At 49.3% G+C, this 25,813-nt stretch overlaps 1 protein-coding gene across 1 annotated transcript; it reads right to left on the bottom strand.

Annotated features, from left to right (window-relative positions):
• Positions 1 to 24,629: 24,629 nt before the first annotated feature.
• On the bottom strand, positions 24,630 to 25,250 carry LOC113566474 (glycine-rich protein DOT1; the record flags this gene model as incomplete). The annotated part of the gene is made up of 1 exon (XM_026992227.1): positions 24,630 to 25,250. A coding segment is annotated over exon 1 (621 nt), but the record flags the coding sequence as incomplete, so codon positions are not given.
• Positions 25,251 to 25,813: the final 563 nt, after the last annotated feature.

Here is a 25,813-nt window from a genome sequence, read left to right as displayed (position 1 = left end):
GCCTTTTGCAAACATTTCCACAAGTTGTTCTTGTTTTTCCCTGAGTTTTCATTGTTGTTGCCTGCCTGCTGCCTGCCTGCTGCTGCTGCTGCGAGGAAAGTTTATGAAAAGTGACTGCGTTAGCAGAAAATATTATGCTGCCAGCGGCAATGACTCCACAGAAAATACCCCCACCCCCCCCCAGCCGCCCAGCCACCCAGCCACCCATCTCTCACTGCGGAGCAGCCATAAACTCTTTTTTTATTTGATATTTTTTAGCCTGGTGGGCGGGCCAAGGGGGAGGGTTCAAGTTTTTGTTGCTTCGAAAAGTTTTTGCTTGGCCCAAAAGTTGGGAAAATGTTGAAATTCAACAGAAACGCATACAGGGATACAGATACACACACACACACCGTCAGACACAATATTGTGTTGGCCTATCCATGGCATACAGTGCGTATGCGTGATATACTACTCTCGACTCTTGCTGCTGCTGCTGCTGCTGCTGCTGCTGTTGCCTCCACTGCTCCTCCTCCTCCTGCCTTGTGCTCTCCAAAAGGCAACCCGAAAAACTTCCACAGCTTAAATCAAACTTTTCGACCATCTCTGGCCTCTGATGGAGAGAGAAAAAGGGGACACACACACACACACACACACACACACACAGAGGGCTGTACAGTGGCGAGGTGGGGGGGGGGGGGGGGGGGTGGGCCAAGGGGGACCGTGTGTCGTCCCAAAGTCCTTTTAGATCTGCACTTCAACTTTTGGGTCAACGTCTGTTTGTCTATTTGTTTGTTTGTTGCTATCTCTGGTCGTCCGTCCGTCCGTCCGTCCGTCTGTCTGTCGGTTGTTTGGGGTTTCTCTTACCAATCATCCTGTATCCTCTGTGCATCCCTTCTCCACACTCATGCCCCCCAACCCCCGCCCCGTTGTGGCACTCAATGTCTGCTCGATTTGTTTGTACATTTCCCTTCTCCCTCGACAAAAACTCTTCGACTGACCATTGTCCTGTTCCATCTCTTTCACTCTCGCTCTCTCTCTCCCTTTCTCTTTGCTTCGTTTCGACCTTTTTGTGAAATTTTTGCCTTGACTGTTGTCTCCTACCCCTACCCCCCACCCCCCACCGCCCCCCTCAAAAACAACGATGTTGCCTTGGCCCCACATTCTGCTGCTGCTGTCTCTGTCGCTGCTGCTGCTGCTTCTGTTGCCTTTCTCTATTAACTTTTCGTTTTAGCTACTTTTCCTTTGTCCTTTCGTGTCCGTCTATCTATCTGTCCGTCTGTCCTGTCCGTCCTTCCCTCCAGTGTCTGTCCTGTCCGTCCGTCTGTCTGCCTGTCCGTCTGTCCTGTCCGTCCGTCCGTCCGACTGTGACCTGCAGAGAGAGAGACTGATGACCAAAAAGCGCTCTTTGGGGGAAGGAGCAATCGGTGTGGTTGTGCGCTAGTGTGCGGCTTGTGGGGGCACTGTCTCTTCGTTGGAGTGTCGCCACAGCTGAAGGGGCGAAAAATGATTTGTGGATGGTTAACAAGAGGTTGAAAACTATTTAGGGGTTGAAATGTTGTCGCTTTAAGGAGCTCCGGGGATCAATGATTCCCCAGGGCTAACGCCGGCCAGGAAGCAAAACAATGGCTTTGGGGGATTCACTCATGAGATGTCTGGGCAGCTCTTATTGCAATTATTTTTGCTAATTTTCGTTTCGGCAATTCTCACAGGTATTCCGATTACACGTACATATGTCGTGTTCTACTTTTCTGAGAGTGATTCCTGAACAAATGTCCTTTCTTTTCACAAATCCTTCCACCATCCGCATATTCCATTCCTATATCATTTCTGTACCATCCCCAAACCCCTTTTCTGTCCGATTTCTTCGCATAAAACAGGTCTATATCATTCCTATATCATTTCTGTACCATCCCAAACCTCTTTTCTGTCCGATTTCTTCGTGTTAGCTCTATAAAACAGGTCTTTAATCCGCTCTCCCTGCACTTCTTTTACCGATACCCTTAAACCCCTTAGAATTGCCGCAATTATTCGATGCCAACTGTTACACCAATTCTTATGGCAATCACCATCCGAATTCCTTTGGGAATTCCTCTCCAAATTCCCATATTCGTCTTCCGTCTTCCATCTCGTCTCTGACAATCATAATCTATCATGTACAATATATATATATATATATTCCACCCCCCAAAAAGAAAAGGACATCATATTATTATCATCATCTTATGAGGGACCCCCTCCCCCACCCCCTTCCAATATACGATTACATTCCAGATTCGTTTTGGGCAGATGACAAAACATGGCACCAGAGTCCGACGGTCGACGGATTGAGGCCAGACCTTATCCAGGGCGTCGTCACTTGGAGCCAAAATACAGCCATCCTGGCAGTAACCATCCATGGCCTCCGCACACCGCCACCGCCACCGCCACCTGATGCCTGCTGCCTGTCTCCTGGTGCTCCTTTGGGGAGGAAGGGGCGTGTGGGGCAGGGAGAGGGGAAAACCATAGCAATGCCATAGTCCACGCTCTTTGCAGTCCACACCCGTACGCTCCCTGCTCCCCGCTTCCCCCCTCTCTATCCATTATCCTTAGTCCGAAAAAGGACATGCTATAATTTCCAACAACAACAAAAGCAGCAGAACAGAACAAAACAAAAAAAAAAGCAACCAACAAAAGTAACCAAAAAGCAGCAGCAGCGACAGCAGCACCAAAAAAAAAGCAACAATCCCGAAAGCAACGAAAAAACAACAACTACAAACAACTTAGGCCATGGACAGGACATGGAAGGACATGGGAGGACATGGGTTCGGCTCCCCCGTGCGACCAGAAAAGCTCGCCCATAGTTGTCCTTTGCCGCCAGGCAGTCAGTCCTCGAAAGACCCCGTGTCCCGTGTCCCCCCATGCCCCACCATGCTGCCAATCCTGCAGTTATCCTTGTGTGTTGGTATGTACGCCCCACTCCGCTCCCCTCCGCTCTGCGCTGCTCCTCTGGTATGCCATCACGCAAAATGCTCTCATTCCCCCCATTGTCCTGCCTCCTGCCTTCTGCCTTCTGCTGCTGGCTCTCTGGGTTCTGCTGCCTCGTCTCTTAATGGGTGGCTTGACAGGGTTTAAGCTCTTTTACGGGGCAGATTGTGTTTCTGCAACAGCAACAGCTAGCGGAAAGTGGTGACGGGGTGGTGGTAGGAAAATCAGCAGCAAAGAAAACTGGAAAAAGGTTGCATTTGATGGGAGAATAGGTGAAGAGGTTAGAGCGAGAGGGAAACCGAGAGCCAAGTGAAGATAGTGATGGCAAAAGAACTCCTTCCTGGCCATAAGGAAAGATTTAAAGTAGGTTGTGGGGAAAAGAGATCTCTAGAAATAGGATTCTTGCCCTGCCACAAATGGTTTCAAGCCACCTCCCACCTCCCCTCCGATTCGTGACTGTAGATCCCCTCCCAGTCGTGTCACGCTTCGTGGCACCGCCTCACCGCCTCACGACCTCTTCTGTCATCTCTAATTTGACAAGAAAAAGGAAAAGGACGACGCCTGGCGGAAAATAAGCTGGCAAAAAACTTGATTCTACTTTGGCGCACAAACTTTCTTAGCTTCGTCTTCGACTTTAGTTAGTTGTTGCCTCTCCTCCTCCTCCTCCTCCTCCTCCTCCTCCTCCGCCTCCTCCGCCCGCTGCCCATTATCCTTCTCCGTTTCGGCCTGTGCCTCGGCTCCATGCCCCCTGTTGCTGCTGCTGTTTGTTGCTTTTGTAAATTGGTAAAAGTTTGAGTTTAATTCAATTCGGAACGGAACGGTAGCTGTAGCTGTAGCTGTGGCGCTGTGGCGCTGTGAGTGGTAGCTTCCTAAAGGATAACGAAAATGTTGTTGCCCGATGGGGCAACAGTTCTGAAGAGGGTGTGTAGGAGTATCCATGTATGCTTGTGTGTGTGTGTGTGTGTGTGTGTGTATGGGTGTGGGTGTAAAGGATATCACGCGCAAATTGCGGTACAGCGACTGCAGGGAGGAGGCACGGAGGGGCACGGTGGGGCACACAGCGGGCGCCAGCAAAACTTCTCCAATGTAGGGGATAGTTTCGAGCTGGAACGGAGCTGGGCCACGGGGGCCACGGGGGCACACGGGACATCGTTGGCTTGTTGCTCGGAACATGCAACTCTTGGCACGTAGTCGCCTCCTCTAAATGTGGCATGTTTATAGAGGGGTGTGGGGGGGCCAAAGGAGCGGCTGGTTCGGTCGGGAGGCAATACGAAAAACAAATGGAAAACACTTTTGGGACAAAAGTTCAACTCCAACACCAGCTCAACCCAGCCCCCCCCCCCCCCCTCAAGCCCCTGGAATATCCTGCATTTTATAGATTTTGGTGGCCATGCCAGCACATCTCTGCCCCCCTCCCCCTCCCCCCGTTTTGCACTCCTTTTTCCTAGCATTTTATTAGCAATTGCACACCCCCTCGAAAGGAAATGCTTCCTTCTATCCGCACTCCCTTTGTTGGTTTTGTTGTCGCTGTGCATTAAGTGTTGCCAACTTTATTTAATGGCATAACAGTTGACTGGCAGTCATTGGCCCCACCATTCCATGCTCCACACACCACACTCCACACACCACACACCGCTATATACTCCACTGTGTACTCGACACGGCCCCACAATGCACTGCTCTACAGGCAAATGAACAGGAGAGAGAGGCAACAGTGTTGCTAAACTAATCTCAACACTACAGGACATTTTACAACACTGAATCTATAGAAAGAGAACAGAAAAGAGCAGAAAGTATTGGGTGAAGCAAAACCATGTCAAAGAAATCAATAGAAAAGATAACAGTATGGCAAATTGAAGAGTAAACAGTGTTGGTAAGCGTGTTGGTAAGTATAATGGAATCCATAGACCCCGCACTCCCTTTATACTCAATTAGACACCCATTTCAAGACAATATTCAACAGAAAAAGACAGAAAAGTGCAGAAAAATTGTTGAACAGTGTTGCCAAATGTAAAAAACATTGGTTTTCTGTTTAATTTATGTACTGAATGTCAGACGACTACACAAGAGTGCAACAGTCGCATTTCCTTTTCATAAATCTTAAAGAATTTACATGCAAAGATTAGGTAGAGAAAACTCCGAAAAGAAAACAGTGCTGTATAACGTAAAAATGTTGGTAAAGGCTATTTTATCATTCTTCAACAATCATTAAAAATTCAACTGGAAGATCAAGGAGATCAAAGAAAACTTTAATAAGAAAACAGTGTTGTATAACGTAAAAATGTTGGTAAAGGCTATTTCATCATTCATCAACAATCAATAAAAATTCAACTGGAAAGTCAAGGAGGTCAAAGAAAACTTCACAAATCTGAACAGTGTTGTATAACGTAAAAATGTTGCTAAAGGCTATTTTATCATTCATTTTGTGGTGGTACTCCTCATGTAATTCTCCTAAATAATCCGCCACTTAACAGATAGTCGAACACTAATCAGTGTTGATAAACGTGAAAACAGAAAAGACAATTATGAAAAATATCAGGGTAAACAGTGCTGCTAATCGAATAGAAAATGTTATTTCCGTGTCTCATTGGAGTCCTGCGGGGGTTCATTGGTTCATTGCCTTGTGGCTTGGTGACTTTTTCCATGTGGCTGGTCTGTCTCCCCTTCGTTCCGTTGTTGTTTATGCTTCTGGTGGGTGGTTGGGTGTTCTGTTGGGGAATTTTCCATGTGGGCTGGGGGCTGGGGGCTGGGCGCTGCGTAAATTGTCTATTAGTCAGTGGAGCAACGAGAGAGAAATTGCTGCACATTTTTATTATGTATTCCTTTGTTTTTCTTTTTTCGTATCTGCTTCTGCCAACGAGTAAGGGATGAAATTTAATTAAGATACTTTGACGTCTCGCAGATACACAAACAGAAGGCAAACACACACCCATAGATACACCCAAACACACACCCACACACAGAGCGAAACATTTGGTCTTAGGGATAATTCAATTTGTGTCTGTGTGTGTGTGTGTGTGTGTGTGTGTGTGTGTTCGTGTGGGTGTGGAAAATCATCAATATACAAAGACAGCAACGAAGAAGAAACGTTGACAATGTCACGGTGCCCCCGCATTTCGCAGCATCGCTGCCATCAGAGGGGCGGCACGAGGGCGGGGCGGGGGGGTTGGAGGACACACAGTGTAATCGGCGAGTGGTTGGGGGGTGGTTTCACTCACTTTCCTTTTGTCATTTCGATAATTTTCGCCTAGTTGGATGTCTCTGGATTTGGCCCCTTCCACGATGGGGCATGGGGGCATGGGGCATGGGGGATGGTTTAATGGGTATAGAAATTAATAGAATTTCGGTGGTTATTCGATCATGGACATAGGCAACAGCTGGATGTCCTTTGGTACGCGGTAAACGAAGGAGATTTCGATGGACTTGGCTTCGATTTAGGATCGATTATCAAAGGATAAGAGGGATTAAGGGGAGGGGGCTAGGGCAGCGATAAGTGTAGACCTCATTTATCGACATATCGATATCCACCTAGTCCAGGGGCAGGCACTTCTGTGCCCCCCCGGAGCTGATAATCGAAATGCTTTGATCTGTGTCTACCAATTTGCTCCACGGGTCAGCCTCCTCCTGTCGAACCGCCCCCAGCGCCTTTCCTGGAACTGGTGGAAGGAGTCGGTGGAGGGGGGCTGCTGTGGGGTGACGCAATCTGGCAATTATCTGCGATGCCCCCATCCCCAATCCGAAAGCTTGCTCCTTCCTCTCTCCTTTTGCCGTAAAAGTTTTCCATCTTCGAGGGGCGTCGTCTTTCGTTTGTTCTATTGGAAATTTAATTAGGTTTACATCATTTTCGTGCATTTGCCGCCAGATGGGCAGCAGCCAGGGGCAGGGGGCAGGGGCAGGGGCAGGGGCTTTGGGCCGGGCCAGAAGAACAGTTGGTCAAAAACAACTTTCACTTGATGGGCTCATGGGGCAGGGGGGCAGGGGGGCAGGGGGGGTTCGCGAGTCCATTAGAGGCATGGCATTTACAAGTCAAATATTGTGACTACTGGTCGAGCATCGGTTGTCGATTAATTAAACTTGTGCCCTCCCCCTCCCCTGGCACTCCCATCATCCCTGTATCTCTATCCGCCGCTATCCAGAAGCCGTAGGACAACCGAATGCATAAATGTTATCCACGAACCGGCACCACCATCCAATAAAATATTAATGGTTACAATTATGTGCTACGTGGCAGGGATAATCAAGTTCGCAAGTCCCGCATCCTAACGCAATTACAAAGCAATCAAAAAAGAGGCACAAAGCAGTAGGACAAAACGTACATACGATTTCTATGTGTATAAATGCTCGACGCAGTTGAACTAATTCAATGAACAGAACGGAGACCCCCCCCCCCCCCCCACCACCCACTACCCACCGTCTGAACGAATGTGTTGGTCGCTTGCAACCCAAACAAGTGGGGAGTGGCATTGGATCGGTGTTCAGATCGGACTCGGACTCGGATTCGGATTCGGACTCTCGCTTCGGACGGGTTGTGGGCGGGCAGTGGAAGGAGTGCCGCAAGGACTGCGAGAGGTCGTCAAGCTGAAACATGGCCGGCCTCCTGTTGTGCGCTGAATAATTCCGTAATGTATCTAACCTCGAAAACCTAATCAAGTCCAGTTAAGCAAATGTGTGCACAAGGAGAATGGCATTGTGGCTGGGAGTAGGGGAGAGCGGGTGGGAGTAGGGGAGTGTAGATGGGAGTAGAGGAGTGTGGATGGGAGTGCAATTACCAACAAAACACACACACGCCGAGCAACAGAGTGAGAGAGAGAGAGAGAGAGAGAGAGCGCTCAATCAAGTCCGAACGTGGCTCGCACAGAACGTCACACACGAACGCAACACGCTGCCAGTGGAACAGGCGAACAGAAGAATTGGCGAGGAGAGCAATCGAACGCGACGACCGAGCACGAACACGAACACGAACACGAACCTGGACCCGAACCTCGACCGAACAAACCAAACGTTCGATGCCCGCTCTAATGCTTTCGCATTGTGTGGTGTTTCTTCCATCTCTGTCGCACTCCATTACGGGCTGCATTTAGCTTATACCCCCCCCACGCCCTCCTCTGCCTTCGACACAGTTCAGCGGAAAATTCACTTTTCGCCATCGCTGCGCACTTGTGCCGAAAGTCAGTCGGGCACGTCCGCCCTCCGACATGTCCGTCTAAGAGAGAGAGAGAGAGGGAGGGAGAGAGGGAGAGCATGTTTTGAGAGCGAGAATTGAGCACTCACTCATTTGTTCGCTCATTCGATTTTACCGTTTAGTGCGCCCTTTTGCGCCTTATCAACGTTTCATTTAATTTGCCCTGAAACGAAGCGAGGGACAGGCCGAAGAGCGAGGGGTGGTGAGGGGTGGTGAGGGGAGGGGAGGGTCTTGGTATCCTTCGGTTTCGGTTTCGGTTTCGGATTCCGATTCCGATTTTGTGGAGTTGCGGTTGATTAGGTGTTATCTTTATGATTAGTGGTCGTCGCTCGAATGGCAGGCTCCGCGTCCGTTTATTCGGGAAGTTGCGGTTTTCCAGAATGTCCTCCACGGGCGGTCGGATGGGGTGGGCATGTGGGCGGCAGTGCGGAAATGCGGTAATGCGGATGATTAGTTTATTGTAATTGCACGGATAAACATTTCAATGGGTCCAAAGGTCTAACTGGTCGAGGAACCATGAGCACAGATCCTCGAGAGCGGGGTAAGGAATGCTCATGTTTTCAGATAAAAATCTCTCCACAAAATAACCAGAAGGCTATAATTCTTGAAGAATTTGCATATAAACTAGAAAATACTGCTTAAAACTAACATTTATTGCAATTTAGACAAAGTTACCCAAAGAATAGTCTCGATAGCTGTGAAAAAAGGTCCGAGAGGATCCTCGAGATCGGGGTATGGAGCGTTCATGATTTGAGATAAAAATCTCTCCAAAAAATAACGAGAATGATAGAATTCTTGAAGAATTTGCATATAAACTAGAAAATACTGCTTTAAACTAACATTTATTGCAATTTGGACAAAATTACCCAAAGAATAGTCTCGATAGCTGTGAAAAAAGGTCCGAGAGGATCCTCGAGATCGGGGTATGGAGCGTTCATGATTTGAGATAAAAATCTCTCCAAAAAATAACGAGAATGATATAATTCTTGAAGAATTTGCATATAAACTAGAAAATACTGCTTTAAACTAACATTTATTGCAATTTGGACAAAATTACCCAAAGAATAGTCTCGATAACTGTGAAAAAAGGTCCGAGAGGATGTTTAATGATGGGAGCACGATTCTGGTAGCTTCTTTCCTGCAAAAGATATCCATAGAAAGGCACTTAAACATAATCTTAAACCATTTCCTTGAAGAATACCCCGTATTCATCGTAAGTAATCCAATACGAAGCCTAATTTGTTTTCGATTCAAAGTTAGTTACTGCAACTTGATTTAACAATTTTTCACATATTGCCCTCAATCCCTGGATGAGCGTGAACATTTTCCACATTTTCCACATTTTCATGCGGGGTAGAACCTCCACCTCCGCACACATTGCTCATACGCCGCATGGCACTCAGGGAGTAGCAAGTGGCGGGGGAGGGGGAGGGGTAGTGGCGAGAAACGAGAGTGGAAAGAATGGCGTAAAGGAGGTGGCTTCCGCGGAGGATACGACCAGTGGGTGTGTCCCACAGTGGCGCGGATTTATTAATATTTTTTCAGCGTTGCTCGAGCACTCCATACTCTTGCTCCTCCTCCTCCTCCTGCTCCTTCTCCTCCTCCTCCTCCTCCTCCTACTGCTATTTTTTCACCATTTTTTTCGTTGCATACATTTTGTAATTTCTTTGTGGAACTCTTCCCCGTTCCCTTAGCTCCTCTTTCGCCCTGTTTCCCCCCCCACCACCGCCCACTCCTTCGCCTGTATCCTCCTGTTTGGGTATCCTCAACGCTTTTATTCATTCATTTATTTGCGCTTTTCTACATTCCTTTTTCACTCTCAGTCTCCCGGTTTCCCAGTCTCCCGGTCTCCCACCCATTTTGTCCTTTCTCCCCGCACTTTTTTCGTCCTTTAGGAACTTTTATGCGCTTCGCTTTCCCTTCACGACTTTTCTTATGTTTTTCCTTTTTAATAATACTCTTACGGAGGGATTTTCGATCGCAAGTTTCAATAGTGGAGTGCATTGGGCACTGGGCATACCCTGTCCTGGAGGATTAAGCGATCGATAACTGGGTCCAAGCCATGGTCTACCCGGCCATCGACTGGGAAGATCTGATGGGAATTTCTTCTGGGCCCTGGAAAGGGTATCGTGGTGCCAACACTCCACTCTTTGGCTGCTTTTTGCAGCTTTCTTCTACGTTTTTGCTCCGTTCAATTTGTGCTTTTCCTTTTGCATTTTGCGCTGGGAACAAAGTTGCCGCTTTATTGTTTCGATTTAAGTTACTTTGTATGCTGTCAACGTTGGGTAAGATGGTTATATAGCCAGTCGAAGGGGGGCGAACGGAACGAAGGGTTCTCTGGGCTTCTGTGTGGGGTGGCCGCATTGAAATCGCCTGGGAGCCGCTTTTGGGTTTCATTGTTGCCTCTTTTCGTTTCATTGGAGAGAAAAGCGACGGCTGATGGGGGCGGGAGAGAGTGGGGGGTGGCGGGGACTGTTTTGGGGCTTGTACTTTGATTTGTTGGGGTAGCCTGTCGGTTCGGGGTGTCGGTCGCCTCGACTTTTATGCTCGTTTAATGGCTGCGAATTTACTCGCTTTATGCGTCTTCGATAAGCATTTATTAGCGCCATGAATGGGGGGGGCAGGCGTATCCTTGCAGGGGCTGGGTCGGTGGGGTGGTGGTGGGTAATGGCTAACGGTATTGGTATTGGCCTCACTTTTTACTGGCGGCCGATGGGGCGTATGATTTATTTTTATGTTTGATACTTTACTCCCGGCTTTTGACAGCGGATGAGTCCTCGTTTTGTGGTGGACTGTCCTGCTCGCCAAGGACCAAGTCTCTCCCAATGCCAGAGTTCGGGTACGGCTATATCCTCTGCCCGATCTGTGCAAAGGCATCACTCTATAGCTTTATCTTTTGCTCCTCCTTAAATTGGTTTCCCATCCGCATTTCGCTCTCCTCCTGTCGTCCGCATCCTCGCATCCAAAGCCATCAACAGCAGCCACCCCCCCCCCCCCCCCCCCCCCCCCACTTAGCCTGGCTCAATCTCCTATCTGCAACCGTCCCCCACCCCAACCCCCGCCTTGGGTATATTGCAATTTTTGCTGCTGTTGCCCATAAAAGTTTTCCACAATTTTTACTCCCAATTTTTGTTGCTGTTGTTGTTCGTGCTTCTCCTGCCAGTGCCACGCCTCCTTTTACGCTTTTCGCTGCCTTCATCCACGTCGTTGGGGGGCGGGTGGGTGCTGTAGTAGCATCCGCACAGTGGCAACAACAAGGACAACATTTACTTGTCTGCTTAACTGCAAAGACAAACCGTAGCCCCTCCCATCCCCTGGCGCCTCCACGCTCCTGGCACCATCAGGATTTGCCTGCTCCCATCTCCTCGTCCCATTTTTCCTCCTCTCTCTTCGCCTCGCCATATCCTCTCTTCAACAAGCTGCTTTGCCTGTCATCTAAAATTCATTTTTATACTCGTATTTTCCTTCAATTTTTTTTCTTCTTTTTTTTCTACATTTTGTTTCCTTTTTTACATTTGCTTTTTTCTCGTTTTTTTTTTTTTTGGTTTTTTTTCTTTGCTGTTTTTTTTCCCCCGTTTTGCCTTCGTTTTTGCCATTTTCTTTTCTTGAGCCATTTTTATTATTTTTGTCATAAGCTCTTTCTCTGTCCCTCTCTCTCGCTCTCGCTCTCGCTCTCTCTCTGTCTGTCTTTCTGTTTGTGTGAGTGGCGGCTTCTCTATATATTTTTCATTGTGCCACACTGGCGCACATCCTGCCAGCAGTGCTGCCCCCATCTCTCGGCTCCATTCTGCTCCACTCCTCTGCTCCTCCGCTCCTCCGCTCTCCTCTCCCTCTTTTCCTCCACAGAGACTCACAGAAGTCAAATACGTTTTAATATCTTTTCTCTCTTGACATTTTCACTACAGTTATGTTGCCATTTTTCCCAACTCCTCTGCTTGTGTGTGTGTGTGTGTGTGTGTGTGTGTGTGTGTGTGTGCCATGTGTGTGTCTCTGTGTGTCTGTGTGTGGGTGAGTGTTTTTCTTCTCTTTCAATTTTGTTGTTGCTGGCATATCATCCATGGCTCCATCGGATGGCGGTGCTCGCAGCTTCCACATCGTCGAAAGCCGCGCCAGTTACTTGCCAGGAAAGGAACGCCCCCTCGCCCCAGCAGCCCCTTGCCCATATTCTCTCCATCTTTTGAGTGTTCTTCTTTCTCCGCTGTATGTATCTGTGTGCGTGTGCGTGTAAAAGTATGTCGCCAGGCAAGTGTATTCCATCGTATGGGTGTGGGTGTGGGTGTGGGGTATATTTTCATGGCAAACGCATCATCCTTCGCTCCTGCCAGGACTATAATGTCTGTCCTGCCATGTAAGGGTATGCGTGCGTGTGTGGGTGTGTGTGTTTGGGGCGCAGCTTAATGCCTTTGCCATCATTTCTGCCACCCACAAAAACCCCACGAATCGTTGTAGTAGTCCCTCGTCCTTCGTCCTTCGTCCTTCGCCTGACGTTGCAGGCTGCTGTCATTGTGGGAGCCACCAACATGCTTGCTTTTTTCTCCTCCTTCTTCTGTCTCTCAACAAAATCCAATCCTCTGTATCTGCCCCTGCTGCCCCTGCTGCCCCTGCTGCCCCTGCCCCTGCCCCTGCCCCTTCTGCCACCCACTCGATGCAAGCGTAACATTTTGCGCCACAATTTTCCTTCTTTTTTTCTGTGTCGGTTTTTGGTTTTTCTTTTTCTTTTTGCTCAGTTGTCTTTTGCCTTTGCAAAAGTCGTTTGCTGTCAATACTCTCACCGAAACGAGGATCCTTGGGGTAAACCGAATGCGCTGAGGGCTTTGAAGGGCTGCCAACACTTCAGCGCTCATTCGAAATGCTGATTCTTGGGTTCAAGCCTGTTTCCCCTCGGGTTTTCACTCGCTATCCTTCAGATGTTTCTCTCTTGATTCAATCCTCTCAAGTTTGTTAATTTCCCCCATTAATTCTTTTGCTTGTTCCATCGAATTCTACAAAATTCTGTAACCCTCCATAGGGCATTCCCTGGTCGCTCTGTTATCCTCGGTTTCCTGCGACCTACCGATTCGGTGTCCTTCTGTTTCCTTTCCCACCACATCTGCATCAACAGCGCCCTCCGCTCCTGCCCACTATGGGCCCTGTCTTCCATCTCCTTCTGTGCGGCATGCAATTTTTTTCGCGTCCGTGTTTGGCTGCTGACTTGAGCTTTTAAAAATATTTTCGTTGAATTCTCCACTCGCCAAACACACGGCACATTATCCACGTGGCTACATACGTATAAACCCCGTATTTATATGTATATTGTGAGTGCCGAATGGTCAATCCCAGGCCCCACACACCCCTTGTTGGGATGTGTAAACATCAGTACAACATTTCCGCTTGTCTCCCAATCTCCCAATCTAGCCATCTACCAATCCTGCCCCCCCCCCCACGAGGTCCCTACCCACCCTTCAAACACGAGAAGTACATTCCGAATTACAATCCCCAATTACCATCACCTGAATGCATAATTAAATACAAACGGTTTTCCTTTTAATCTGCGGATGCAAAGCAAAACACGAGGACACGGATGACACGCCCCCCCCCCCCATAGCCCACGCCCCCGCCCCCTACCTTACCGCACACAAAATACAACCGCAAATAAATAATTAAAAAGGAAAATTCCACAAAATGCAAAAAGGTCAGCGCATACAAATTTGTGAAAATCGAATATTAAATTACCAACAAAAAAAAAAAGAAACCGAGCGAAAGAGCGAAAGAGCCAACGAGAAGTCGGCTCGACTTAACCCAACTTAACTACTTGACAGCAAATTTTGTAAAATGTAATTAACCAGCGACCAAAAGGGAGAGCGGGAGAGCAGCAAAAGGCAAAGGGAGCGAGAGAGAGAGAGGGAGAAACACGAGCCCCAAACAGCAGTAGAAGGGGAGCCTGTAGGAGGAGAGCCTGTAGGCGGGAGGCTGTAATAAAAGCCCTATGAAATGGGTGGAAAATCAACAGAACTCGTTGACATAATTTTCAAGCATCCCGAAGTGTGAGAGAAGGCAGACCACATTCAGAATCGGGATACGAGTGGAGAGGAAGGCAGCAAATGAGTGGAGAGAGAGAGAGGGCGGCTTGCTCTGTGCGGGGTTTTAGAATTTTGTGGGCCACTGTGTGCTGTGTGGCATTTGCTGGGCGCCCAGTGGATAATGCCGGACTAGGAGATACCCAATGCGCCCTAAGCCTCTCTCAAAAGAGCCATGAAATGGAGAAATGAAAGCTGAACAGGGGAATAAATCGGGTAAGGCAAAGCCTAGTACATTTGAACAATGATCCAAGCTTTCGTTATTAGATAAATGAGGAAAATAATGGCTAGGCATGGTTCAATATTCACAGATTGTCTTCTTTTTAGCCCTTTTGGACCTTAAAAACTCTCAGCAAGAACATATTTATGGCACCTTTATGCCACCTTTATGCCAAATCATGTCCGAAATTGTCGCCTTATCATCAGTAAAGACCCCATTCTATACCCTCTTCGGGAGTTGGAAACATTCTCTACACCATCGCCCCTTGAAGCCCATCCGAAGCTATCTAAAATAACATCACATCATCACTGAATAGGTGCCGTACAAACCCCCTATATAACATCTCGAATACTCGAAAACACTCAACCGAAAGTTACTCTATCCAATTCCCCCAATCCCCCCCCTCAATCGCCACTAAATAGTGGGCGGTGGGCGGCAGAGTCTGGCATGGCATTCGGGTTTTCGGTTTTCAGTTTTCGGTTTTCTGTTTGGAAACCATTTGTTGAACCTTTTATTCGTTTTTCTTTTTGTGTCCTGTTTGCTCGGCCACAAAATTTGCGCCTCATTTTCACAGCCACACCAACAGCAGCAGCGGCACCACCAGCAAGAGGGAAAGAGACCCACCGAGAGAGAGAGAGAGAGAAATTCTTGCTTTGCGCACACGTGGCCTGTCAGGAAACATGCTAAGCAGCGGCTTCCACATGCTGAAAGTCATTTTGATGGGCCAACAAATTCATCCACTCTAAAGCCGGCCCAACCGTCCTGCCGCTCGACCCACGCCACCCACTCCACCCACTCCACCCACTCCAGCCTGCCACTATATTGCCTAGCCACCCAAAAGGGACCCCTGGGGGCCTTCAACCCTCCAGGCCACACACTTCGGCCCACCTCAATTCAATTTAACTTTCAACTTTAGCTCTCGCTTTTCTCTCCTCAGCTCACTCTCTCGCTCTCTCTCTCTCCTGCCTGTCACTCTCTTCTTCTTCTTTGCTACCCCTCGCTGGCTCTCTTTCATCCCCCTTTGGTTCAAGGCAACATTTCCACATTACAGTTTTTCCAACAACTTTCCGCTTGCCACATTTTCTGAGCGCCCAGTTAACTCCCGCGTTTGTCGAACGCCACCAACGAGCGACCGAACGAACGAACGAACGAACGAACGAACGAACGAACGAACGACCGAACGACCGACCGAACGAACGAAAGGCGAGCGAGTGCGACAACAGGCGAGTGGAACAGACAGCGAGTGAGTCAGTGCGACAGTCAGTAGGGGGGAGGTGTCCTGGGTTTGGGTTTCGCTTTAGTTGAATTGTGTTTGTAAGGAGTTTGGGTGGCCTGGCCTGGCCTGGCCTCCTACTCTCGCTACTGATTGTTACTGTTGTTGGCAAACGACTGCGCTTTTATCGTTTATTTGTGTCTGAGTCCTAGGGATTGGGTGTTGGGGGCAGGTTGGGGTTCGTTTCGCCTGCGAAAGGGGTTGCAGAGCGAGGCGGAGAACGGCAGTCAGTGGGTGCTGAGGGATCGCAGTCGAAGAGCGAGTGGGAGGTTTCGCAGCAAGGCAGAACGAGTGGGAGGAGGTCTGTTACTAGTCCGAGGTGCGAGTGCGGGTGCGGGTGCTGGCTCTATGTGCTTCAAAGCCAAGTGCCCAGGCACCTCGAAACAAAGAGGGAGCCCCACAAGAAAATCGTTTAGCGGATGAAGGGACTTAAAGGGTGAAAGGACTGGCGTCCCCAAGGGCGTCAAATTAATACCGAAAGACCATGGCGAGTGGCAGGCAGCAGCCCAAAAATCAAGTCCAATTCGCAATTGCAATCACAATTCCAAACATATTCCAGTGGTTCATCATTTGAGGGCATTTGAGGGCATGGATGAGGGATGGAGAGACAGAGAGAGAGAGAGAGAGAGAGAGAGAGAGAGAGAGATCTCTCCCCCATTCCATTCCCATAGGCAAATAAAATATTGTCTGGGGTTTTATTTTACGGACAGCAGCATTTCATTCCTAAATTCAATTGCCACATCCGTTCGGGCGCTCGTCCTGCGACTCCTGTCACGGGTGGTTGAAGATGCGGATGCTGCCCTCCGAAACCACTTTAGCGGGTGCTTTTGCCGGGCACCAGGCATCAGGCACCAGGCACCAGAACCTTGAGGGTGGATGTTGTCATGGTCACTCGATTGCTGCAATTAATATTAAAAATGAAATCATTTCGGTGGATGCTCCTGCCTCCTGATGCTCGCAAGTGGAATGGTGTGATATCTGCTTGTGGCACGGGTCTTCATCTGCCGCGGCATCGGTGTGTTAATGCATATTTCAGACACGTGCTCGGCTACGCTTCTTTGATTTTGATGCAGAGCCAGGCAGAGACAGAGTCGAGTGGCAAATAGAGGGGGGGCTGGGTGCTGGGGGCGGGCGGCGCGTTGCCACGGGGAGTGGCAAAAGGCACAGAAGCCAGGGAGGCAATGATGAGCAGCTTAAAATATTTGTAAGAACCTTTTTTTTTTTTATCGGTTTTAAAGATTATTTGTTTGGCTGTCGAATGCGAATGTCGGGGAATATCCTTTGGCTTATTCTTTGTTTGCCTGGGCGTGATATTTTAATTACGAGCCCAAAGGACGTTCGTCCTGTGTATGCAAATCCCATTCGTGCGTGTGTGTGTGTGTGTGGGTCTATTGAGTGCTTGATGGCTTTGATGCTTGACTTATGCCGCCCACCCACCCACCCACTCCCGGGGGTTCTTCGAGATGCCAGAGGGCTCCTTTCCTTTGAGCACAAAGGGGTTAAGCATTCGAACTATTAATGGGAATTATAAGCCGTTTGTTTGCGGGGGATGGAAATTCAAAGCCCAAAAAGTTTGCTCAAAAAACTTACCAAAGAATCGAAGCCAAAGACCAGACCAGACCAGACCAGGCATTTCCTCAAAAAACATTTCGCCCAAGCTGCCAAAGAAAATGAGCAGAAAATGAGAAGAAAAGCGAAAAGTTTCTCAAGAAATTTCGCCTGTGGAAAAGGGTGAAAAGTGGAACTTAATTAATATTGCAGCAAATTTGTTGGTAGTTTATTTGTGGGGATATTTATGAGGGGCTGGGCGCTGTGGCACCACCAAATTTATTATTTACGGCCCTCAGCTTTATAATCCTTTGGGGGCTGGCCCTCCCTCGGGGGTGGTTTTGTCCTTAGTCCGTTGCTCATTTGATTAAGAGCGAAATCTGGCAGGTTGGAAGACACCACTCGAGGGCTTGATAATAATCCTTACGAGTTTTATTTTAAGAATCCCTGAAGGATGTATGGCTTAAACCCCTTTGGGAACTGATCGATTCCTGCAAGAGTGCCTTGGAATTCCACTTCTCTATGAATTTATGCTCAAAACAAAAGATCTAGCTCTCCCTCCTGAAGGATCTGCGCAAGTTCGTGTCCTTCAGCATAAGTTTCATCATCTCTTGGCTTCTTTCATGCCTTTCCTTCCGATGGCTCTCTCTGGGTGCCATTTTTCATCTGCTTTTCCATATTTCTTCGACTATTTCCCCCCCCCCCCCCCCCCCCCCCACGACTATTTCCATTCATGTTGCTTAAGATTTCTCGTTAGACATATGGGCTTTCATCCTCCTTTCATCATGACATATTTTTCCCATGACATATGCTCTTTTGGCCCCCGTGGACCCATAGATGGGACACATATCCTTTTATCCTACACTCCAGTCCCCCCCTCCCCCTCTCCCCACTATCCCCTGCTGCCGCTGCTGTGTTGTGGCACTTGTGAGTGCGTTTTTTATGCCATGTTAAGGCCACTTTATGCGCTTTTTATGACCCCGCAGCAGCATCCATAAAAAAACAAATGCCTCGCTCTCCCTCTCTCTCACTCTCTCTCTCTCTCACACACATAGTTATGCTATTTTTTTGTGTGTTTGTTTTTGATATACGTATTTATTTATGCTTTCCCCTACCCCCCCCCCCCCCCCCCCCCCCCCCCCCCCCCTTCTTACCCCCCTTGTATAGTGTATATTTTTTTATATTTATTGATTTTGTATTAAAAATGTAAGTGCGAGCGCGGGCTTTTAGTTTTCTGGGTTTCCAGTGTGCACTTTTTTTTTATGTGATTGAAATAAAGCGATACACACACACACACACACACTCTCAATAAATATAAATATATAAATATAAACATAAAACATAAATAAATAACGATGCCACGCAAACGTTAAACAGAACTAAAGGTCCAGCCCCCCCCCCCCACCCCCCCCTGGAGGAACAATCGTTTGGTAGAGGGCGTAAAAAAAGGTTAAATCAAATAATTTTAGTGCAAATATAAAGAGAAAAGCATTTTTTAAGTGACCAGCCCCCACCCCCCTCCATAGAAGGGGTTACGGCGGTCTATTGATCCCCCGCCATGACCGAAGTGTTTCCATTAAATTTGTTAAGCCCACAGGTCCATGGGTAATGCCCAAAACCCCTGAAAAAAACGTTTTCTTCGAGGCACACGTGTCTTTGGGATTCGTTGGGAGAGCTCCGCTGTGACGGCCCAAAATATGATTGATTTCTTAGAAAAGCCACGTTTTTTTTTGGGTTTCCAGCGACAGGACCCCATGGACTCCCACTAGATCGAAGGATCCATGGGGTTCTTCTCGGTTATCCGCCGAAGAGAAATATATAACTCAATTTGAAGACCCCTTAAGTGGGTATCCCTTAGTCGCAAGAACGCCACTAAAAGCATCCCTTCCCCCTCCCCTTCGCCACGTTTTATTTGTCCTGCTGATGTGGAGAGTGGAACAAACACATCGCCCAAAGGGTGAAACGCTGGAATATACACAAACAGGCGACGATTGCGACTCGATTATTTACAATTTGATTTTATTTTTACAGCCATTGACAAACAGACAGGAAAACCCAATGGATGGATGGATGGTTGGTTGGGTGGTTGGTAGGGGGTGGGCGAGGGCGAGGGCGAGGGAGTGTGTATTGTGTGTGCCTGAAAGGCATTTCCCGGCCAGTGAGAAAAATCAATCAAAATCGATTTAAAAGCACAACTTCCGATGCGGATTTACAAATGTCCCTGTGTGTGTGTGTGTGCCTCCATATCGGGGTGTGTGTGTGTGTGTGTGCGTGTGTGTGCGTGTGTGCATTGTGAAAATGTTACCAATTTATTTGTTTTTATGCTCTCGTGTGTGCGTGTGTGTGTTTTATTGCCTCTGCTTTTGTTGTCTCTCTGTCATTGTCGCTTTGTTGCCCTCATCCGAAAGCATTTTCCCAGCACCAGGACCCCCCCACCCCCCCATGGCAGCGCCTTGCCTCTCTGCCCTCTGCCCAAAACTTTCCTTTTAGTCCATTTTCCAGTCCTCCCCAGAGGGAAATCACTTTGCATGCGTTTTCCTCCCGACGTCTCCTGCTTTCACACACATATTTGGTCAATTTTCAATAACGGAATTGAAATGCAAACACACACACACACACACACACACACATAATCAAGCATTGAACGCATTTACAATTGGGTTTTTATATTTTTGGGCCAAAGGATTTGCTTCGGGACCAGTCCACAGGGGACAAAAAGGGTTTCCAGGAGCAGGAGGGGCAGGGGGGGAGGCAGGAGGCGTGAGAGAAACACTGAAAATGGCATAAATACGTAATACAGGACATTTGCATATTTCATAAGGACATGACCCACATACAAAATAAAACACACACAAAAATTATCACAATTCTCTGTTCTTTCGTTCTCTCAAAGGAAATTTTCTTTTTATTGCTCGATAGTTTCCTCTGTCATTGAGTGGTGGAGCAGAGAGGGGGGAAGGGCTGAGAGAGGGGCTGAGAGAAGGGCAGTGTGTGTTGGAGAGAGAGAATGAGAGGGAAAAACGATGCCATTATTGGGGATTTTTAGGGAATTCCATTCACATTATTTCAGGGGATTTTTTTTTGACCTTTCATTAAATAAAAGCAAAGAGAGTTGTGTTCATTATTGGCAGAGAAAGGAACTACAGATTCGAATTGAAAACATATATTTTTGTGCCTAAAGGGGAATCACAATTTCACAGGAAAAAACTATGACAAATGAAAGGAAAACCCTCGAGGATCGCATTTCATACTTCTGTAGCATAAAAATACTCTCCTTCAAGGAATCGCCCTTCTTTATAGGGTTAGAAGGTAAAACTGGGATGGAAATCGTAATATTGTTGAGGTAAAATAAACCCAAAATAATAATGTGCCGGATTCGCAGAGATCAAGAGCTTTCAGAGACGTTAAGGTGATAATTTATCTTCGTTTACTTCCTGTAGTTTCCCTATCGCCGCCCAACCTATCCATCACTTTGCCACATATTCGAGCCGTTGGCGGTAATAGATCACAATCAAAAGACACCCAATTATAGCCCCCCCCCCCCATCACACTCCGCCCTCCCCGCAAAGAAAGCAGAGCGTTGGCAAAATTGTTGACTGACATTTGGGGGCGGCAGCACCTGAATGAGTGGCCCCTTCCGACCCGTCAAATGCCTCGAATACGAATACGAATACGAATACGAATCACTCGTTTCATTCACACGAACGAGTGTGTATCGCTTGCAACTGATTGGCATTGACAGACGTCGTTCGCGAGTGTCCGAATGCCTGCTGTCCCCCCCCCCCCCCCTAACCCCCTCTTGTCGCTGGGCAACTGCAATTTTGTATCTTGATAAATTACTTATGACTTGGCCCAGACATTGATGAGGCAGTGCGCGAAGAGGCACGCCGACTGGTGGCTGGGGGGGGGGGGGGGGGCAGGTAACGAGACACACAGCAGAAAATCACAAAATGCGCACCTGAAAACATTTAGCGATAACAAAAGGCATGACAACAACGACACAGCGGAAGGGTGGAGGGGTGGAAAGGGTAGAAAGGGTACTCAATCGATGGATACCCTTTCGCTGGTTCATTCAAGGGGATATGCCAAGGCTAGGGCCTGCTCCGAAGCGTTATACCCAGCTTAGAGGGTATGAAAAGTGCCAGAAGGGAGAGAGAGGGGGAGAGGAGTAGAAGAGGGGGTGTGGGAGAGGGGGTGTGGGAGAGGTGGTGTGGGAGAGGGGGTGTGCAAGATCGTGAATAAAAACAAAATAAATTACTAATAAATATTTATTTGCTTGACTCAGAAATCCAGCACCGCCCCCCCTCCACCTCATCCCCTACTCGCACTCCCCCCATCCCCTCGTACACCCCCTCTCTCCCCGCTCTTATCTTATTCTTTTCAAACTTTATTTCTCTCTTTTGTTTTTTCTTTTCTGGCGATTTGTGTTTTCTGTTTGGGCGTCTGTGCCTGTGTTTTGGCAGCCAACAAAGGCGACAACCAAATCACGGCACGGCACGGCACGCGGGGAGGGGGACGGGGGTGCTGGGGGGAGACGACTCCAAATCGATGAGACGCTGGTCGCCTGCCTGCCTGCCTGAACGGAGGGAAAGGCAGGGCGATGGAGACGTCGCCAACGGCGTCGGTGGGACAGTTAATGGCGACAACGACGGCGCACGTCTGGCAGCAGCAAAGGCAACGGGCAACGGGCAATGGGCAATGGGCAATGGGCAATGAGGAGGATGACGATGACGATGACGCTGACGGTGTCGTCGACCAGACAAACCCCGCCAGAAGGCAGACAGCGGTACGGAATGACAGCGGGACAGACGCCAAGAACCCCGACACCCCCACACCCCCACACCCCCACGTCCCCGACACAGCCAAGTGTCGAGGATATTGGAGGAATAGAAGGAGGCCTGGAGGAGGCCGGGAGGAGGCCCGGAGGAAAGCGAGGGGGAAACTTAAAGAGAAATACACTTTTAAAAACCCTCAGAGAGTGATTTTTGGGCTAGATGGAAGACTATAAGACATAGAGAATTGTAGGGGAAAAGGGCCTTAGACCAAGGCTTCCACGGGGCTGCGGTTTGACCCTTTTGGAGGAGCACGATCTGAGCTTGGGCGAGCATTCAATCGCCGCATCCTAGGCCTCTCGAGGATCAATATGCCTAAAACGCTCTCTGTGGTTCGCCCTGGAGCCGGTTGGGAGGAGAGCCAGCAGTGCGCCCAGAGGCCAGAGGGCATCAGGGACTCAGGGCCAGGCGGCGATCGGACACGGACTGGGCGGAGGAGTCAGACCTTTCGGAAGATGGAGCTGTGCTCAGCGCCTGCCACTGCCTGGCCGGGGCTGGACGAGGGCGTGGTAGGGGTGGCCATAGAAGACTGTTTTTCCCCCATCGATCGCCACCGCACAGATGGGAAATGGTTGCTGCTTTTGTGGGTTGACAAATGAAGCGGTTAAAGTTCTTAATAACAATTTTCAGGCCATACATACGAGGGGTGCTTAAACTGTTTGCATTTGCCTCATTGATTGTGTTTTTCTCCCCGTCGCCGGGCGTCTCCGGGCGTCTCCGGGCGTCTCTTGGCGGCACACACACGCGCGCCCAACGGTAAACACTCTTGAATTGAGTCTGCGAGACACTCAAGAGGGGGGCAGCGGAGTCCGCTGGGAGAGCCACCCGAAAATACAGTTGACGGAAGCGCGACATGCACCACCCTCCAGTGAGCTCGGCGATTCAGCGTATCTGTTGGATTCCCTTCTTGTTGTTCGTGGATAAACACGCAATTTTCCACTTCTTGGCCGACCGCCTGCCCGCCCCCCGCCCGCCTCCCTGCACGTGCTGCTTGGGCGGACCAACAATAAAAACAATCAGTCAATAAGTAAAATTAAAATAATAACAAATTTTCGTGAAAGAAGCACCAGACAAATATAATCAACGAAGAGCAGGAATTCCAGCCAGCAATGGGGGCGGGGCAGGGGGGGTTGGGGGCGCTGCAAAATCTGTACATTTTTTCCATTTAAGTCGTAAAAATAATTTCATTTAGCCCCAAAAAGGGGGGGTGAAGAGGGGGGGGGGGGGGGATGCTGTGTTTAGAGATGCTCTGCGTAAGAATATTAAGTAATGGCTGTTCGGGGAATGTTCTCTGGGATTTTTGTTTGTTTATAAAACCAGCAACAAGTTGATTTTGATTTTTTCTGCTGCCGATTGGAAATCGTATTCGAAATCGAATAAATATGTTTAATGATTGTTTTTATAATTCCCGCGAAGGCGAAAAGAATTGCGCAATCCTCCCCCCCCCCCCCCCCCCCCCCCAAAATAAGAAAATCAATACATAAATAGAGTAGTGGAAAGGGGGGGGGGGGGGGGGGGGGCAAAAGGAGGTATATCATATCTGCCACACCGCCAGCCCCCCAGCAACTCCTCCTCTTCTGTGCAACAAATTGGTTTTCGCCTTTGGAATTGCTCATTTTTTTCCTTTTTTTCTTTTTCCCTTTTTTTTTGGGCTACGGAAAGTTTTTCCCTTTTTTTTTTGTCGAAAAGAAAGTCCCAGATATATCCTTTTCTTGTGCCACTCTCTCATTGTCGCCCCTCGTTTCATGCCACAGAAGAAACGAAGAGGGGGCTGGGAGGAGGTGGGGAAAAAAATTGTTTTGGCCCCCAATGCGGGAGCGAAGGCCTAATCAAGTAACCCGAACACGTTCTTTGTTAGATTTATATGGAAAATATATATTTTTATACATGCAAGCCAAGGACCCAGACCCCACCCCGCCCCCCCCGCCCCCTGCTGCGGGGGTGGAAAGCTTTCTTGCAAGGCTGGGGCTGTGGGTGGGGCATGTGGCAGCGGCAGCGGCAGTGGCAGCGGCTAGACTTTGCCGCGTAGTCAAAAGTGATATTTTACATATTTTCCACCGACATTTCTTTTCCCCCTTCTTTCTCTTTCGTTCTGGCTGCTCCTTTTTTTCAGCTTTTGCTTGAATTTTATTACTTAACGGTTAAGTTTGCTTCTTGGGCGGGCAGGGGTGGTGGGGGGGGGGATTTCCTTCATTTTGCCTCTTCTTTTGCTTGCAAGTTTTTTCTGTGTTTTTTTTTTGTGTTTTTTCTGTTTTAAAATTGAAAAGTTGTAAAAGGATTTCACTGGGGCTCCTCGCCCCCCTCCCCCCCTTGGTTGGGTCGGAAAATTAAACACTTTCTTTTTGGGGAAAAAATGATCAAACAAAAAGCTTTTATTTCAACAAAAAATATACTCGTAAATGTATCTTGTGGATGTCACGCAGAGATGGAAATGAGATGCGGAACAATGGGGGGATGGGGGGATGGTGCGGGGGGTGGGGGGATGCTATCACAATTACCAGCTGCCGCCACCGCCGCCGCCGCCGCCCTGCGCCCAGCCACCAGCTGGAGCCCATCCGGCGGCCTGACCACCGCCCTGCGCCCATCCGCCGCCGCCGCCACCACCAGCTCCAGAATCCGATTCGGAGATGATTTTGATGATCTTGACAGCCGAGGAGGCATCACCGCCGCCGCCACCACCGGAGGCCCAGCCGCCGCCGCCGCCGCCAGCACCGCCGGAGGACCAGCCACCACTGGAGGCACCGCCCGAGGACCAGCCGCCACTGGAGGCACCGCCCGAGGACCAGCCACCACCGCCATGTCCTCCGGAAGCCGCCTGCTGGGAGATGATCTTGATGATTTTGATCTCCTGACCGCCGCCGCCTCCATAGCCACCGCCGCCCGACTGCCAGCCACCGCCGCCGCCTCCTCCTCCCAACTGCCAGCCGCCGCCGCCTCCTCCTCCTGACTGCCAGCCGCCTCCTCCGCCACCTGAGGGTGCACTCTCGTGGATCACTTTGATGACCTTCACAGGAGCAGCAGCCCCATGATCATGTCCGCCACCGCCGCCGCCGCCGCCGCCGCCATAGCTGTAGCCACCGCCACCGCCGCCGCCACCATGGGATCCATGGGAGTCGCCTCCGCCGCCTCCTGATCCACCAATGAAGCCGGCATGGGCAACGGCGCCAAGGGCCAGTAAGCAGACAAAGATTTTCATGACGATGATGTTGACCTGTTGGAGATGAGCCAAGGCGGTGAACTGATGCCACAACCAGAGCGGATCTTAGCTTTTATAGAGCATTTCGGTCGCCCCGTAAAATGCAGACGCAGACGCAGACGCAGATCGGCCTTGGACGGCAGCACGAACGGTGGCCGGAAGCGGAGCAGCAGAGGGTGCTCCAGGCCACGGGCCGCGGCAGAGGCTCGAGTGGCAGCGAAAGCCAACGACGCGGCGTCGGTGGGTTGATGTCAAGACGCCGCCGTCGCCTATAACTTATTTTCATGCGAAATGTGGCTTACATCAGAGGAGCAGGGGTATGCCGGGGTATGGAGGACCATGTCTGGAGACGGAGGGAAGTATATCCCTATCAACCAAATGAGGTCTGGGAGCGTGAAGCAGACCCTTTCTGGGGCCTCGAGTGCCCAAGGATGCCCTCTCATCTCATCCCAAGGGTGAGGGCATTCGCTCTTCGACCTGGGCGATCGGTTGTTATACTTTCTCGCTGTGATTATGCAATCAAACATCAGGCAACAGGCAACAGCAAACAACAAACAAATGAG

The sequence above is a fragment of the Drosophila persimilis genome, unplaced genomic scaffold (genome assembly GCF_003286085.1).
Source record: "Drosophila persimilis strain 14011-0111.01,24,50 unplaced genomic scaffold, DperRS2 tig00000715-arrow-arrow-pilon, whole genome shotgun sequence".
Taxonomy (NCBI): domain Eukaryota; kingdom Metazoa; phylum Arthropoda; class Insecta; order Diptera; family Drosophilidae; genus Drosophila; species Drosophila persimilis.
Note: the sequence above shows the minus strand (reverse complement) of the source record. Positions and strands in the feature narration are given on the sequence as shown.